Source organism: Andrena cerasifolii, chromosome 9, assembly GCF_050908995.1.
Source record: "Andrena cerasifolii isolate SP2316 chromosome 9, iyAndCera1_principal, whole genome shotgun sequence".
Taxonomy (NCBI): domain Eukaryota; kingdom Metazoa; phylum Arthropoda; class Insecta; order Hymenoptera; family Andrenidae; genus Andrena; species Andrena cerasifolii.
Genome location: NC_135126.1, coordinates 4,728,939 through 4,747,544, shown reverse-complemented (window position 1 = coordinate 4,747,544; position 18,606 = coordinate 4,728,939). Strand labels below are relative to the sequence as shown.

The 18,606-nt window shown below is 37.8% G+C and overlaps 1 protein-coding gene and 1 long non-coding RNA gene across 8 annotated transcripts in view; one reads left to right on the top strand and one right to left on the bottom strand.

Moving 5' to 3' along the window:
* Positions 1–18,606, top strand: part of Qtc (GRIP domain-containing protein quick-to-court) — a 33,027-nt gene that overhangs the window by 3,576 nt on the left and 10,845 nt on the right. For 3 of the 5 annotated variants that reach the window (XR_013086461.1, XM_076820667.1, XM_076820669.1), the window contains exons 2-3: positions 8,493–9,016; positions 16,567–16,845. Coding sequence is in view for 4 of the 5 variants with exons in the window: in XM_076820667.1 (XP_076676782.1) it covers positions 8,531–9,016; positions 16,567–16,845 (765 nt within the window). In the remaining variant the exon portion in view is untranslated. Of the gene's footprint in view, positions 1–8,492; positions 9,017–16,566; positions 16,846–18,606 lie in introns of those variants that run through there. The other 2 variants (XM_076820670.1, XM_076820668.1) reach the window with 2 other exon arrangements.
* LOC143373424 (uncharacterized) lies at positions 1,645–8,497 on the bottom strand. Of its 3 annotated transcripts, none has more exons than XR_013086464.1 (5): positions 6,075–8,497; positions 3,517–3,954; positions 3,183–3,444; positions 2,974–3,105; positions 1,645–2,855 (listed from the first exon to the last, which is right to left on the bottom strand). It is a non-coding gene; the product is annotated as an uncharacterized LOC143373424 (long non-coding RNA). The 3 variants fall into 3 exon arrangements; XR_013086463.1 differs by having other exon boundaries at positions 3,517–6,235; positions 6,349–8,497; XR_013086462.1 differs by having other exon boundaries at positions 3,517–8,497.

The window sequence follows — 18,606 nt, the reverse complement described above, 5'->3', positions numbered from 1 at the left end:
CGGAACTGTTCTCTCATGTTTTTGGGGTCCTATTATGTGTACCCCCTTTTTGATGGTGGAGTAGAGATTGCGCAATATAACTTCGCCTCCGAGCGGCCACTAAATAGGCCGTGAGTCAGCCGTTCGATTCGAAAAACATAGGATCACACACGGACGAGTATCATGCAAAGTAAGTAACAGGTAGCGTGATACTCGTAACGTTTTACTCAGTGGCCGCTCGGAGGCAAAGTTATATTGCGCGATCTGTACAGGGTAGGGTGATGCGTCCATGGTGGCGCATTCACGGTGATGTGTCTGCCGTGACACGAACCTTGTAAGTACCCTTTTGATAAGGTGTCGGAGTCATGAATGAGTCCAAGTAATTCGTCACCGAGCAACTAATAGTAAACACAAATGTATATCGAAACAGCCGTCTAATTGTAAACACAAATGTATATCGAAACAGCCGTCTAACAGTAAACACAAATGTATTTATTACTAGACGGCTGTTTCGATATACGTATTTTTTTAGGAAATTCATAACAGGACTGTGAACCACACGGCACCTACCCTAGAACTGTCCTGAAGCGAGCTTCTAACAACCCTTTATAAAGTCGTTTCTAACCTATTATTTTACCACATCTCAATCTTGTCTATGTTTTTACATGGGAAAAACAAATATATACCTAAATCGTCCCGTTCATAAGTCATAGGAGAGTCGGAATGTGCTTTGAATATAAAAAAAATGGGTACAGTGCCCCCCCCCCCAAACAAAAAGAGAAAAAAGAAAAAAGGAACGAAGTTGTATCAAGCGCCTGAAAGACAGAGCGAGACAAAGTATCAACGCGTCATCTCTCTCGCCCCCCCCCCCAAAATAAAATCCTGAGGGCGCCACTGATTGGGTAACCGTTGAAAAACATTAAACACTTTTATCTTATTAGATACTTTTACGATAAAGAAATCTTATCGAAAAGAAAAAAAAATTATATTTTTTCCATTGGTATTTTCCACGATTGATGTTTACGTTCCCCATTCTTTCTGCTATAGACTAATTTTTTTTTATAAATTTTACATTTTCTTATTCTTGTTCGGAATGCTCCACAGTCCCATTACTAACTTGGGCAATTTTTTTAATTTCCCTATTCTAGTTTATTCTACAGTTTTTCAATGGGATTGAGGTTCGATGACTTGAGGGAGGGGAAGAGGCCATGTCATGATTTCTATTGCTTTATTGACTTCAGTATACTTATATTCTGCAGTAAATATAGTTCAAAGTTAATAATTTCCATATCAAATACTAGAATTTGTGAAAAACAACGATTGTCGTACGACTTTTGGGTGGAATTGTAATGTATATACCAAAATGCATAAAATAAAAGTTTCGTAAAGCGCACGCGTAGCTGACAAGATTTCAAAAGTGATTTTCTCTATAATAGAGCCTTGTATGAGAACCTTTTGTTTAATATTTTCGTTTTATTTTTGTATAAAAAATCATGACCTACCCACTAGTATCACATATTACTTGACACTCTGTATAGTATTATTAACTTCAATGAAAGTAACTTTCACTTGTAGTTAATTAATCAATGCTCTCATTTGATTTATTCACACTGATTTATCCACTAGTTTATGTATGTATACAGGTTTGAGGGGCACGTCGATACAACTTTCACTGACACAAGAAACCATAAGGAAATAAAAGTTATTTCATGTCACTCTGCTCACTTGACACCAGAGTTGGGCAAAATGTAATCTAATTACCAATTACAAATTACGATTAAACTATACTTGTGTAATTGATTACACATTATTTTCTGTAATTGTTAATTTAGGTAGTCAACCATTTGGTTTTGTCAACTATCTAGTCATTTAAAAATATATAATTCTCAAAAATTGTAAAAGTTTCAATAGATATAGGTTTAAACAATAAAATTTTAAAATAAAAACATAAAATTGGAAGTTGCAGAACTCATAGACAATTTATTTGATACAACATTTCCAATGAAGACAGAGTGAGCTAATGGCTTAGAACTGAAGGTTTAGAACGGGGGCCCCCGTAGCCCTCCTTTAATCCGGGCCTGCCCGTTCCTTTTCACTTTGCACAAACTGATCATGTCCGGGTAGTCTCCAGACTCTCCCAGCAAGAGCAGGCCCATTCAACTGGATTGTGACGGGAGAGAGCGTTCTCGGCAGTAATGCCAAAATTATGTAACGGGGGGCCAAAATTTTACCCATTCCACTATAATATCGGAATCGAAATACATAATACTATCTGTTTTATGTCTTTGGTTTTTATATACACTATCAAAATGGTATCGGTAAAACATCGAACCGTCTCCGTTTATAACTACGCACGTTAATATTTGTTAGTCTACTTTCTCGCGTATTCATTTCGATGTTCACCTTACTTAATCCTACGGGAATGTTAATCAAGATATGCATGCCATCTCTCATGGTCGTTCTGATTTAGTCAATGGCGTTGATTATGGTAACAGACACCGTGTCATTATTTGTTAAGCCAAGGCCAGATTCAGCGTAGCAAAGAGGGCTTTGCAAAAAATGAACGAATTAGCCATTGAACGTTTAACCAACTGCCCAACTGCCCGTTTTCACCGTGTAACGCTTTCATTGAATGTTAAGATTATGTTTTGAAACTGTACGAATTTTATTGCTTCCAAAAAATGACTATTTAGCAGCCACAACAATGCTGACCTTTGCCGTTTCATCCTTGCAAATGATGTAATGAAGTGACGATTATTATGATATTTATGCTGCATTTAGTGCACTTATATCACGGCCATGATGATGCATCAAATCAAGTGGCATTTATTTTCATTATAAATCTTCATTCTTTACCAGAGTCATTTGTATTTCACCTAGAAGTTCAAATGAAGATAGAATTAATTTATCAGTCTAATAAAGTTCGTTTTCTTTATTAGAATTTATTTAACGATACATTTCCTTCGTTATGAAATAATTTATGTCTTTACTTACTTAATTGACTGTGCTGAAATCGATTGCTAGTAGTAATATTAATTTTGTTGAGCAACCTTTCTCTTAAATTTCATTGTACATTCCAAATTTCTGTAACTTTAATTGTAACTTGTTAAATCAGAGTTTTGAGTTCTGAAATGTGAGGTAAAATGTATGTTAAACAGTTTTTCACTTTCTATTAAAATTTTATTGTTAGTACGATATTTCACTTTTGTATAAGGTGAGTTGTAAACGAGCCATTTTCTTGTGAGCTGTTAGAGGAAGCAATATAATTCTTTATTATATTTAGGACTCATTTGTGCCCTTTATCTTTGGAGTATAACAGCATTGGTGATCGATTCTAGAGAATTAAATACGATTTCAAATAATTCATTGAAAAAGAAGTATCGGTTACTTAAACCTGAAGACTCGTTAGCTCTTGTTGCATACACAAAACGTGTAATTAAAATGTAAGCGACAATAAATTATTTTCTGAAATGTAAAGAAAATTATTATAATTCGAACTATTTCCTTACTTTTGAATTGAAGAAAAAGTTTCTTTACCTTTTCATTGTCATTCCAAAGCATTTCTTTTCAAAGAAATATGTCGAAGGTCTTAGATACTGTCTCAATTTTCCCTAATGAACAGTTGAAATATGTTTTGTTCGTCTTCGAAAAAGATTGAGGCATTGTTCGTACATATTTTGAAACGTGAGATGATAGAACTGATACATACATTACTATTATAAAAACAAAACAGTAAATCCTCGTTATAGCCTCGATTTTACCATGCGTAGTACGCCCGGTGACTGTCCCTACCATTTCTTGGAATCCTTCGGTGGAGAGTGAGAGAACCCAAGAACGAGCGAGAGGGAACGAAAGAGTCGGCGGCCATATTGTGTCAACTGTTACGTTCCCTCTCGCTCGCTCTTGAGTTTTCTTACTCGCGGCATTGTCCGCGCAGAATAGTGTCGGCAACGCGTCGTGCGTCCGCTGCCAGCCCTGTTCGTCGGGTTTAAAACGAATGTTTACTGTTTATAACCGTTATGGAACCGATATAATATCGGTTCTGCAGAGCCGGAACCGAAACCGATATCCGTAAGACAAAACCTTTTTTCTCAAAACTGTTATAATACCATTTCGGTTCTTTAAAACTGTTTCAGACAGAATCTTTATATAACAGTTATTAACAGTTATATCCGGAACCGTTTTAACGCCTGGTTCAAAATTTCAATTACGTACTCTCATTTAACTAAATGTTTACATTACATTACGTTGCACATTCATTTCCAAATCAAATACATACTTCTGTGTTACACACGTCCAATACGTAAAAGCATTACTTCAATGATCGTAACTGCAACTACTTAGTACTAACAATAGGAATTTCGAGAAATACGAATAAGTTTGTGTAATGTGTATTATATACGAAAGCATTAAAGTTACATGACACGTGGTCGCGGTCACATTGATTTTATGGCACAGTCTAGCAACTCAAGTCACTTTTATTTCATTTTTCGTCCCTTCTTACTGGATGTGAAATGAAATAAAGTGGACGTATTTGCATTAAAAAAGCAGATATTAAACACGTCCTTCGCTTTGTGATCGGAAACATGAAAAGTCGCGTTCGTATACGAACTACACGGTATAAGAATGCTGCTTTATGTATGCATTGCCGTTAGATTCTTACTCTTAATGAATACACTCGGTTCGCTGACTCGTGTCGTGCGTATATGTACTTACTGCGCTTATACTTATCTACCGTAAAATTATAGCGAACTTCCGGTTGCTAAATAGGGATTTCGAAATGGGTATAGGCTGTGTATTACTGCGTTTAATAAACGGAATAGGGCATTGCATTCATTGCATAGTTAAATAACCCTATTCTAAATGGTAGAAATGAAACGTTAAAAGTAAACAGTACCGTGAAGATGTGATCAGCCCGCGATTAGTGTATATCAATAAACTAGTCGACTGTAAGTAATAAAGGTACAATGTACAATATAATATGTATCTATATAGAGCAGGCTTGGGAATTAAGTGCTCTTTTAGGCCGATTTTCAAAAGCAACATCCTCTTTCTCCCACCGCGCGTCTTGGCCCCCGCGGCTGCCATAATGCTCAGAGCTCCTCAGGCTCGTAGCACGTGAACCGCGCGTGGCGTATTAGGGCGACATTGTATCAATAGGTTCCCACAGCGTCCCAGAGAGCACGATTGTCGATGCGTTTTTGTTTAGTCAACGCGCCACGCGCGGTTCACGTGGTACGTGTCTGCATTGGCTCCAGCATTACAGCCGTCGCGGGGGCACTTTATCGTATCATTAAAAACAACGAAAATATTTCAGGTTTAAATGTTCGGTGACTCATCCTGTATAGTATAGTATCCGGAGAATACTCACAAGGGAAGATTCCGAACCCGAAAATTAAAAAAATTCTGAAACTGTCAATATGTAGGGGATTTCCTCCTGATTACAACGCAATTTTTGTTTGCCGCCCAAATTCACTCTAAGGGGGTGAAATTAACCCCTGAAAATTCAGCTATTTTCTGATTTTGTGCTATAACTCGCGAACTGTGAGAGATAGAAAAAAAAATTCAAGACAAAAGTTACTTCTTTTAATTAGATCTATCATTTGGTAAAAAAAATTATTTTACAGTTCACGAATTATAACAGAAAATCGGAAAATAACTGGATTTTCAGGGGTCAATTACACCCCCTTAGAGTGAATTTGGGCAGCAAACAAAAATTGTGTCGTAATTAGGAGGAAATTCCCTACATATTCACATAGGTTCAGAATTTTTTGAATTTCCGGGTTCGGAATGTTCCCTTGTCAGTAAAGTTATAAGACGAAATTCGTAACGGTATAAGTATAGATATAGATGTTACAACGATAGAAGCGACTCGACCTCCGAACGATCGCGGCCGCACATACAAGCAAAACTTTAAACGCGTTTATCTCGAAATCTGATTTTTCTTTTTTCTTAACGAAAGAACTTATGAACCGATTCCAAAAATCGTGTTGGCATTTTCTTTGTAATTGAATTTACTATCGTATCAGTCTTCGATCATAAATAATTGTAGAGGCCATAGTTTTTCGTTTTAACATTTTTTAGCGGAAACTTACCCATTTTAATATCGTCACTTTGCTTTCCTTGCCTTCTTAAAGGCTGAGACGATAGCGGTTGATATAACATGTAAGAATATCTTTGGTTTTTTATTTGAGACATTTCTACGTCGAGTTATATTGGCTATCGCCAACGCCGCTTTTTTTTAGAAATCGAACCACTACAAGAAAATAATTTTTTTTTCATATTCTTGAATAACAAATAAATGAAGGCCAGACAGTTTTTTTTACTGCAAGTTGTATACTTTTTGGTTAAAAAAATTCTAAAGATCACCTATTTTTTTAGCGATTTGATGAGAATTTTCCCTTAAGACCAAGAATACGACATTTTCACGGTACATTTCCAGTATTTTATTTCTCTTCTATAGGGCACTCAATTTGATTTCTAGTTGTACATACATACAGGGCTATCTTCGTATGACATTGCATTATTTTGAACAGTTGGTACGAAATACGCATTATGTTCATTCTTTTACATGCAAAAAACTGTTAACTTACAAACTAAATATCTGAATATCTTTGAAATTAAATATTTTCTCGACAAGCCTTTTTGAAGCTGTTTCGATTTTTTTTTACATGAATTCTATCATCCTGGAGAGACAGTATTATCGACAAAAATATCGGAGACACGTTCGACCGAACAAAGAACCTCAAAGTCTTGACTTTAACAACGTGCGGACCGACGGACTAGTGTCGAGTCCTTAATAAAATTCTAAGTCTTTTAATTTGGACTTCCCAACTTTATTCCCTGTGGAAAAATCCTTAAAATTGTTTCTAAAGTTCATGAATGCGATGTTTGTCGGCGAAGGCTACCACGAAAATTCTACAAGTGTGGTACCTAGAATTGCTATATTTTATAGCGTGTTTTAATTAATCTCTCATTAATCCGATAAATATATTTTCCACCGCTCATTACATGCTCGCTCAAGTGCAAAGCGTTTACCCACTTTGGGGTACACAGACCCTTCATCTTCTGGTGCCTAAAAAATTCTGAAGCCTTCTTAGCCTGCTGAGTCTCTACACTCAAGTGCATTACCGTTTCCACCCCTAGTTCACGGTTGCCTTCATTAGCAAGTATCAAAATTACCAGCATTAAAATTTTTTTCAAGGGCGCTTCTAGCTTGAAAAGGCCTTTCCTTGTACAAGATTCACAACGCAGTCGTAGGTTCAGAATGCTCCTAGGTACGATACTGCCTTTTGTGTAGTAGTTGGAAGAAGTATAGCGAGGTTATAAAATAGGTGTTGCTTTAAGGGGTTAGGCCACCTTGGACGGAGCAAAATTGCAGTCATTTTTTTTTTTAGGAAGGTAATGAAACAAACAGAAAATTCCATATGAAGCCTGTTATTGTACAACTCTCGCCGGAGAAAATCGTATTTTTGTATCCTACAAAATGGCGGCGGTAGAGCCGTGATACGCAAGATCTTGAGGAGCGACGTTTTCCACGGTGTTCCATCTCACGGCTATACCGTTTGACCTAGAACAAAAAACCAAAAACTTTTATTTTCTACGTGCCTAAAACTAGAGAAGTACATATGGAAATCCATAAACGCTCATCTGTCTCGAAATGGTGAACATGCGGAGAAAAAGTGTATTCTTTTATAAAAAGTGTCAATTGCAAAGAATATGTTCAAGATATCGCGAAACCCATATGTACTTCTCTAGTTTTAGTCATGTAGAAAATAACATTTTTTGGTTTTTTGTTCTAGGTCAAACGGTATAGCGGTGAGATTGAACACCGTGGAAAACGTCCGTCCTCAAGATCTTGCGTATCACGGCTCTATCGCCGCCATTTTCTAGGAAAAAAAATACGATTTTTTCCGGGGAGAGTTGCACACTAACAAACTTCATTTTGAATTTTCTGTTTATTTAATTATCTTCCTAAAAAAAAATGCCGACAATGACTGTAATTTCGCTCCGTCCAAGACGGCCTAACCCCTTAAAGTAAACATGTTTTGAACATCAGCACAAGCGAATTGACAGAAACAGGGCCGTTCCTGGCGGGGGTGCAGAAGGCGCCCATTTATTATATGTAAAATTTTGATTAATAAGAATAATAATCGAAAGTCTTTTGCATAACTGTTTAAAACTATGTATATATAAATATAAAAGTAAACACTGCATATCAAATTCCTAATTAAAAAATATTAAATTAATAAGGGCGGCAATATTGTTTTTACACCTGGGCGGCCAAAACCCAGGAACGGCCCTGGACAGAAATATGAGGAAATAATAGATACATACGTAACGACTTGAAGCCTCAAGTTCGATGATTTACTGTACAACCTCGCTACACCTCTTCCAGCTACCCTATGCCTATAGACTATACTGTTTACCCCCTGTGCACCACCGTAGATTACAAAACCGTACCGCCACTTTGCAACGACCAGAACTTAACAGAATTCGCTCTTCTCGTTCAGTTATCCAGGACAGCGATGAGATAAGCTGAGCCGACGGGATGGCACGTCACGGTAGCGAGAGACCCTCGCAATCGACATATCCCGACTCCTCGTCCCGTGTAAACAGCACCAGCGAGGTGTCGCCGACTGAATTGGCATCCTCGCCGTTAGCAACATGTACTGCCAGCAGCACGATCAAGGTCAATGTCGATGGCAACGTGGCCTGCACGGCAGGAAGTGCAACGGGTACCTTTCCGTCACCCTCGGTATCCTCGATATCCTCTTCGTGGGATTCCCGTATACCACGTCCCTCGCCTACAGGTCTGCGTCGCTCGGCGAGCATGCGCGTGCGCGGTGAACGGATCTCACCACATCAACCACCACCACCACCCAGTGCCGCGGCCACCGCGGCTCTGACCAGGCACCAGTATCAGCAGCATCGCCGCCTCAACTCCCTGCAACACCAGCAGCACCACCATCCGGACTATCGCACTTTTCCAGTCATCACGGAGAATGGAACCGAATCACCGCGACAACGGTCCCTCGTGAGTACTCACCGCCACCCCTGAACTATATGCCATTGGTCACTAGTCATTACGATTGTTTACATGGCGCCGCGGAAAGGGACTCGAGTCAGATGTCCTACATCCTTACGTGATACTACGACGTATCCTTCGTTCGATGGAGATCGCAGATGCGTGCTGACGATCGCGTCTTATCGACTTCTCGTACGTGGTCCGGTGTGTTTTTGTACTTGCCTACGGTAACGGTGACCGTAAGCGTGAAAAGTATTGAGATTTATGGAACGTCATGGGGGATTATACGGAAGTTGAAATGGACATGTATCGAAACTGCGCATAAGGTGTGCATATTTTTTCATCCTAAAACTTGGGAATTCCCTTGATGGCGTACGTTTGAGTGGTTTACTCTCTGGTTTCATGAGACATAACAAACATTATGACGCAGAATATGTTCGGTCGTTTAGTGTTTATTTTGATGGCTGTAAGACTGCCATTGCTACGAGGGAATTGAAAAAAGACGTTCAGCTACTACACTGGCACAGTCAATCAGTGGTAGAAATTGCCTAGTTGTTCGGGGATAGATGGATATGCTACTGTTACAGATGAGACAAGGGTATCTTTTAAACTTTTATCTTATAAAAAGATCCATCTTCTAGGGTTCATGTCGATAAGTTGCTACAAAGATGCAGGAAATAGTAAATAATATCGTAGAAGACGTTAATCAACTCTCAAGTGGTGAATCATTCGCTCATGTTGACCCGTGGTGTAATTTCGTTTGTAGACCTAGAAAAGAAGCTTTTGTATTAGTTTTTCACTTCGTTATATTTGTAGTTCCTTGTTTGCTGAACGAGTAGTATTCATAAGTAATAATTGAAAAGGAAACTTAACAAAGCACGTATTAGTAAGATATAATACAAATAAGTAATATTTATTTTGATTATGAGTAAAGTAGGCACGATATTGGATATTCTTCTCATAAAAATGTTACACATGTCTCAAGTATCTGCCACATATATTTAATTTATTTTGTCACATTATGACATTCGCAATAATTGCAGTATGATTGGTTTTCCAAAATACGAGTAGATTGAAGTCCACTCATTACGGCATTCGGAAACTAAAATATGTAAAAGAATTTTTCATAAGAGAATAAAACTGAAGCTTCAGTTTATATTATCATTTGCAGTAATCATTTGTTAGTTGTAAAAATAGAAGTATTTAACTACAGAAGTGGGAAGAAAATGTTACTTTAAATGGTCGTAGATTGATGCAGAAAAAATACATTTTCAGTATAAAATATACATATGCCAAAGCACATACTTTGTTCGTAACATTAAAATAAAAATATGTAGATTTACAGTAATAATAACGTGTTTCTTTTTATATCATTAACATTTTTATTGATATTTACATATTACGTTTCTCTGTTTATAACGTTTAACGAAGTGTATCAAACCTCCCTTGAATGCATGTATCGTACCTCCCCAGATGTAGAATTTTTAAACAATAATTCTAACAACACTTAACTTCAAACTGAAAGCAACAAGTGTTGGCACATATGTGTAATATTGAATCTATTTTCACGTGAAATTAATGATATTTCATACAAATCAATACACAGTGACAAAAGCCTTGTATAGATGAAGTACCAACTTACGTTTCTCAACACGAAAATTTTAATAAATTAGCTTGAATCAATCGTAACTTAACGCGGCCTACAAATCGTCCGCTATGCTGTTGTGTACGCTTCTCTTTTGTTTTTTTACGTGGGAAATATAAGAATGTATCAAGCCTCCCTATACATCAATCCTACATACATTTTTTTTACTTAAAATAATACATATCTAGTTATAATAATACTGGCATCGGCGTGAAGCGAGTTATCTTTTGGTAAATTAATTACTAAAATAAAATAGATAATGAAATAAGATAAAATTGATAGTAATACCTAGATACACTTAAAAAATGGGTACATATTGTGCAATAGTGTATTCAGAATAAAGGATTAGATACAAGTTAGGAACATTGACGTATGTACATATTGGCAAAATATATCAATATGCAATACAATAAAATATCAAGACAAAACTATATTATGAACGTTTAAAATAATGTCAAACCGCTGACTTTGAAATGTGTTGTCAGAGACTGAACGAATTAAGCACTACGCTTAAGGGGGAGAAGCCACTATGACGGTCCAAAATAAAGACTTTTTTCAAGGCATTCTTTTATAACGAAATGTAACTTTCTACGAACAATGTTTACTATCAACTGAAAATACATATTTTTAACTAATATTGTATGGCCACAGCATACGATTAGGCTCTGCAAAAAACAAAACGGGCGGTCGTGTAACTTTCCAACGTTTGCCTCGAATTGAAAAATTTGAACGTTTTCTTAAAGTATATTACAATAGCTTCAGTTAACCGTACAGATTAAAAAAAATATTAATTTTTGAAGAAATTGGGGGCTTTGGAAGAAAAGGTATTAAAAATCAACATGTGTTTTCAATGTTACGATTAGATGAATTATTCGATCAAAATACTTACGCTTAACTGCAGATAATTTTATTACGAATATTCCCTGAAAATTTCAAATGAATCCAATAAAAGTTGACTGAGTTAGGCATTAATCCGCTCAGTTGGAAAAATTACGAATGCACTGCACACAAAATCGACTCCATCTTCCATACCGATTTTCTCAAAAAACGATGTTTTGCCCGGCGAAAAATATTCTACAGCTACATTACGTTTCCTCTTGCATTCTGTTACCTGGTTTTGCTAGAGTCCGCTACATCAGTACTGAACACTTTTCTAAGTAAGTTTGGAAACGAAAATCCCAAATCAATAAATGATACTCTACATCTTCGACTCATATTTATATGATGAACAATCCCCTTCGCGGTTGTTGTAATATTTCTAATAATAGACCACCCTTTGCGTAAGAGCGATGGGAACGTACTTACGTAAAAGAGAAACACAATATATATGTATAGAGAATCATCCAATGCAGTGTGAATCTGTGAATTAATGAAATCCATAAATGGTGATATAATATGATATAAAAATAGCACAGCCCTGTTAGACAATGGATTAAAATACAGACATTTATTTTACTTACGTATTTAATAAACACATTATTTATTGGAATCGTAAACTTAACACGGTTTACTTACCTACCGCTCGTGGCTCGTGGAAACCGATTAATAGATAGGTAAAGTGTTAAAAATCTGTGCACAAGTCACGTGCTAGGCCAGCGAGGGCCAGTTGGGCCAGTAAACTGGCCCTCACTGTGCTAGGCCAACCACACGACGCGGTAACACGCATATCCGAACAAAACAAAAACTAAAATGAAACGTCCGCGCGAACATCGATCACGCAATCTAATCGATAGACACAGCAATGTACATAAAGTTACCATACTTCTGCACCAGCAAACCGGAGCATGCAAAAAAAAGCGACAGCACGTAAAGTCTTAAAAAAGAGTACTTTCATTGTAGTGCATAAAAAATGACATACAATGAAAAACACAATAGTAATTACAAGTACTATGGCGACAATCTATTTGGAAGCCAAGTCATATTTTTCTGTATACAAAGCTTTCTTCAGAAGTGTTTCATTATTTTTAATTTCTTCGTAGAATTCGGTCAAAAATCAAGAAATAAGAAAACCGGAACTTATTTCTAAACCGACCGGAACACCCGGGACAAGGGATGAAAAGCGCGACGTATGGTAACCCTAGATATATAAAAACTACAATAATTTAATTGCTAAACACGGCTCAATTTTATATCAATGCACTCCCCCAAAATTCTAGTAAAGAATCAATGCTGCCATTATTTTTCACTTTTCTTTATTATAGGTACAACCTGAAAAAGTTACCTACCAATACGTTTATCGGTATTAAAATAATCTATTACACATCATCTGCAATTGTTTAGTAAATGTTTGTCAGTTTCTTAATAGAATGTCTTCGACAGAATGATTTTAGTCGAGTTTTTTACACGCTTCTGCTTGAAAACTGTCCCCGTATAGATTGCAGCGAGCTCCTCGGCTTTAAAGAAGCGTCTCATCTCTCTGTCGTGTCTTTCCACTGAATGGACCTTTTGACTTTACCTTACTTTCAAGGCATACGTCGCATTGAAGGTGCAAGAAAGCTACTGCTTAAACCTGAGGCGAATCACCCCTAGGTCAGCCAGGTATAAAAATGTCTAACAATTTGTCTGTGCTTACTTCTTTGAATGTCAGCCTTAATGCACGCCTGGCAGTGTACACAGTTACATAATGGTTTGAATGAATTTGTGAAGTGAATAATATTTGTCACTTTTAACAGTAACCTAACTATCAGGAGTAAAACGGAAACTCATAGAAGCAGTGTAAATTAAAAATCACTCTCATAAAAACTACTCTCAATACTTGTCTTTGTTTATCTTTCTTATTAACACAAGTAACACAGTTAACTGATGTTTTTAAACTTCAAAACTATTTGAAATCTATCTTTACTCAATTAATTATGCGCAATGTGAAATAATTTTCTAATGCTCTCTATTGGTACACACTACACATGAAGCATAATAATATTCAATAGGAATAGTGCGAAAACTTTTTGCTCGTGACAATCCAGGGTTTCCCACTCGCAAAGTTGGCTCGAGAATGCTCTTGCATCCCCTTCCGTAAGGGGATAACTCTTCCAGGATAACTCTGCTTCCCGCCGAAATGCCAGGAGAGAGTTTTATCTTCCCGTGGCTTCTTCAAGTGTCCACATATGTGTGCCATTTGTGAAGAAGGCGACAAAGCTGCTGAGGAATCGTCGCTGTGGCCTTTGTTCTTGCCAGCTCGGCCACCCTTAAGGTCTGCGCACATATCAGTTCCGTGTCAGTTCCGTGTTAGTTCTGAGTCAGTTCCGTGTTAGTTCCGTGTTAGTTCCGTGTTAGTTCTGAGTCAGTTCCGTGTTAGTTCCGAGTCAGTTCCGTGTTAGTTCCGTGTTAGTTCCGAGTCAGTTCCGTGTTAGTTCCGTGTTAGTTCCGTGTTAGTTCCGTGTTAGTTCCGTGTTAGTTCCGAGTCAGTTCCATGTTAGTTCCGAGTCAGTTCCGTGTCAGTTACGTATCCGTACGGTGTCCGTTCCGTTATTCCTAATGTCACTGACAACTGTGTAGGAGAACCTTTCACCATCATAAAAAAGGTCGTCCCTTTCAAGTGATTTCAGGACTCCGTCAGTGCAAATGCTCAAATATTGATGGTAACCAAATTTTAGTTTCACTGAACGGATACGGGTTCCACACTGACATCTGCTGACATCCCTGATACGGACAAGTGTGCGCTGCTCCATTGTAAAGCATGCAAACGATATTTTTTTTTCTTTTTCTTTTTTTTTTTTTAACACTAATACTGGCGGCCCGGAACTGACGTGTACGGAGAAACAGTCGAATTTCACGGAACGGATATGTGTGCGCAGACCTTTAAGGGGTTACATACGTTCTCGGCGCCAAATAATTTTTAGGAATTTTCCTCTGGAAAGGAGTGAAATTAACCGAAGTGTAGGATTCACTAACAAAAATCGACCAAATCCAAACTCAAGCCACCTAAGCCGAGAAATAGTCGTGCGTCGTTGATGGCGCGCATGATGTTTGAAGATGTCTTAAGGTGTGCGTATCGACGTTGCTAGGCTTGCTCCCGAGGCGCGCCTCGCGGAGAGGATTCCCCGTTCCTTTTCACCTTGCACAAAGTGATCATGATCGAGGTAGTCTTCCGACTCTCCATTCCGCGAGGCGTGCCTCGCTAGCAAGCCTCGCCAAGTCGGTACGCACCTTTAATCTTCACTCTGCGTAGGTACTAATAGTTTAACATTAACCGTGTACGGGGCTGTAATTACATCCCACGCATTTTCAGTCCCAATTGTACAGAACAAACTTTGGGTATTTCAGAAAAGGGGTCACAAAGACGTTTTACAGCTCATACCACCCATAGAAATAAGTAAAGCAGTCTTGATAAATTAAGAATAAAATAAAAAATAAAAAGATTACAATAGAGGTAGGTATACGTGACATCCAATTAGTATCCAGGTATACGAAATGATATAAATAGGACTAATCATTACACGGCCTCTCGTTACACTATCAGTACGTTCACGAACAGCGATACCGTAGGTAGGGCCTCGTATAACGTAGTAGGGAATAGTGGCGAGGAAATCGTCATATAGTGTGCACAAGTCGTATTAGATACTAACTGCATTTGCATTTTTTTTATACAGTATTATAATTTTCCTTCATATCGGGAGGGGGGGGGCGGGGATCATATAAAACACGTAAGTAGTGTCGAAATTACACAGAATATCTTCCATAATTCGACAAGTGTCATCATTGGAACATATGTTTACGAAAACATTTGGTAATTATTTACAAAAACACAGTCCTCCCCGATTTCGATTCCCTTGAAATATGTTGTGGGGGTGATCAAAATCATATTGTTCAGAATCATCTGAACAACTTTTTTCTTATACATGTTGCCGTCGCTGGGCTTTAGTTTTCGAGATATTTGCAAAAAAGTGTGATTGGTAGTTAGTTTGGGTCAGATGGTTCAACTTTTGAGAGATTTAAGATTAAAAAATGTGTAGACCTCGCCGGAGGCCGCTAAACCATCTGACCCAAACTAACTACCGATCACAGTTTGTTGCGAATATCTCGAAAACTAAAGCCGAGCGACAGCAACATGTATAAGAAAAAGTTGTTCAGATGATTCTGAACAATATGATTACCCCTCGCCCGCACAACATATTTCAAAGGCATCGAAATCGGGGAGGACTGTAGACTTTTTTAAATAATTACCAAAACTTTTTACTCATATATATGTGATTTCCGAGTACTAAGAATTTGTAACCCCTTTTTCAAATTACCTTGTATAATAATATATTGAACGCATGACAATATAACACATGCAAAAATAAGTCGAAATTGTAGAATAACTTTTCTTTAAATATGACTTTGCTTTTGGGAGAGCCGGTTCAAAAGTGGAATTGATTCTTCAGTGAAGCACACGCCTACCTACTCGAAGGAATTTTCAAAACTGATTTCCTTGAAAACACAGCCTCCTTCAGCAATAAGTATTTACGTAGTTCTACACATTTTTGTTACAAGAATTCTTCTTTTCGACTTATTTATAAGAGTGCAACTCCATTTTTGACAGTTTCTGAGTCATGACGCGTAATATACGTAAAAAAATTCTACATCCTTTGCCGCGCGTTCCATGCAAATCCGATAACAAATTAGCGACTTATTGCAAGTTTTGAACCTGCACCCATTACTGTTCTGGGTAGCTCCAGATTTGAAAGATTCGCCAAAAATCGAAAGAAAAACTTATCAACTCAATAACTATTAAACAATTGTGTGAAAATAATATATTTTTCAATTGGTGTTCCCTTTTTAATGTTAAATCGAAGCAACAATTTTATAAACTGGTTTATTCCAATTTACCCGAAGTTGATAAAGATAGAGCTGCACCCGTCTTGCTGCAAGGTCCTCAATTGGAAGTGAATAACTGAATTATCAGAGATCGATAGAGTTGTGTTTTATTTTTTAGAGCCTATCATTGACACCGGTGAGGCCGCGGGCTGGACACGCGGCCTCTGGAGGCTCGAGCATAGGAATCGCCGATGACAGCGATGCGGAAAGTGTAAAAAGTTACGGAAGTGCCTGCAGTACCGCAAGCGCCTGTGATCATGCTACATTCGCCTACAACGGTACCACATGGTCTGGTAGATCGCGGAAATACGTTGTTCATTGTTCGAATCATAACGGTGACAACGAGCAGTATCTCACGCCTACCCAAAGAGCAGCTAGACAAGTTAGAAAGTTTCAGGTGAGAAACAAATTGCTTCCGCCTTTTCTTTGTATCCACGGTGTCTTTATTAGTGGAAAGAATGGATCTTTAATTAGCAACTCTACTAAACACTGTAATTTATTTCATTTATACATATATACGCGGTAGGTCAAGCTAATTTCTTGCGTATAAATAAATTGAAAATATAGAATAAATTGCCTTGCTACGGATCTTCGTTTTCGACAACATCAATTTCGAAAATTCGTCGGACATGCGCGCATCTAACAAAAAGACAACCGAACTTGTCAGTGAATAATTAAATATGGCCCAATCGCGAATGAAATGAATTATTCTGCAGAAATAAGTCGCAAGTGTCGAATAATTTTTTTTTTTTTAATAACTGTTGGTTTTGGAAAATTGAATATGAGAATCCTTATGGTACGTACGTCTTGGCCGACTGCCGTCGACGAGTTCACGTGGTCGAGTACATGTATATTACTGTAAAAGCTCAACTCTGTATCGGTAAATCTTAAGTAGTGCCGGCAAAACGATTTATCAACCAGCGTTGATAAAAGCCCGAATAATGTTTCTCACTGGAGAGTATGGTACACCGTTGGAATACTTATGAGTAGGGGAGACAAACAAGGGTGGTCACGGCTTCCGTAAACGTCGGATTCATAAATTCTAATTTATCTATAGATTCAAAAATATAGACCCCGCATTGACGCACTCTTATCTAACCCAGGCAAATCCAGAACGAGTGGATTTTCCTAGAGTTTTCCGAATTTTCCTCTGCGTCGACTTTCGGAGTTGCTTGGGGTTAGATAAGAGGTTTTAACTCCCCAGTGGAAACATTATTTCGGCATTATTTTTTATCAACGTTGATTGCTAAATCTTAGGTTTTACAGGTAATTCTGAACATTCACCGTATTCGGGCTTTCACAGTAACAACATACGTAGGGGAGACCGGGGCTAAAAGTTCCGGGGGTAAGTTGCTCCGACGGCTCTATCTTCAAAATAAAAAGAGCGTTGTACTTTAAATTATTTTTTCCGTGTGAGTTGATCACGCCACTCTGTCGCCCACTATAATAGCGTCCGCGACAGCGAATTGTGTGGTTGTAAGCAAGGAGCTATTAGTCGCGTACCAGATAAGTAAAAAATTTTCTATCATTACTTTTTGGTCTATTTCAATTATTTAACGTCGATATTATAGATTGAATCGTTCTTATGGATCAAATGACATTTAAGAACATGGTGTAATAGTGTTTATCGTTTGAATACATGTATAAGCAGAATAGTCTTTGAAATTGCTACATGTGTCGGTAGGGGCTAGTTGTTACCGTGACTTGGGGCACGTTGTTACCGTAAAAACTTGCCCCGCCGCAAATAGGTCTGTGAAGATAGCACCCCCAAATTCGATTTTTTAAAAAAACTCAACTGCATTCGTTTGTTCATCGTATGCCCATGTTTGCCCATAACAAAATTTTTTTTGCCCACCCTCCAAAAAAAGTTATGAACAAAATAAAAAATTTGTCTTCATCACCCACGATGAATGCATTTCAATTTTTTAAAAGAAGGATACGAATATACCCGACCTGGCCACGTTTGCCCACTCTCAGATTTCATTTGCCCACCCTCCAGAATTTAAATAAAAAATAAAAACCTCGAAAAGAAGGGTACAGGTGAAGCGATCGCGTTAAAGTTCGATTTTTCTAGAAAATATTATCAAAATCGGTCTTTCAACGATGCAGTCCGTTAGTTTAGATGTAGAAGAGATTTGCCCATGCATTAATTTCGTAT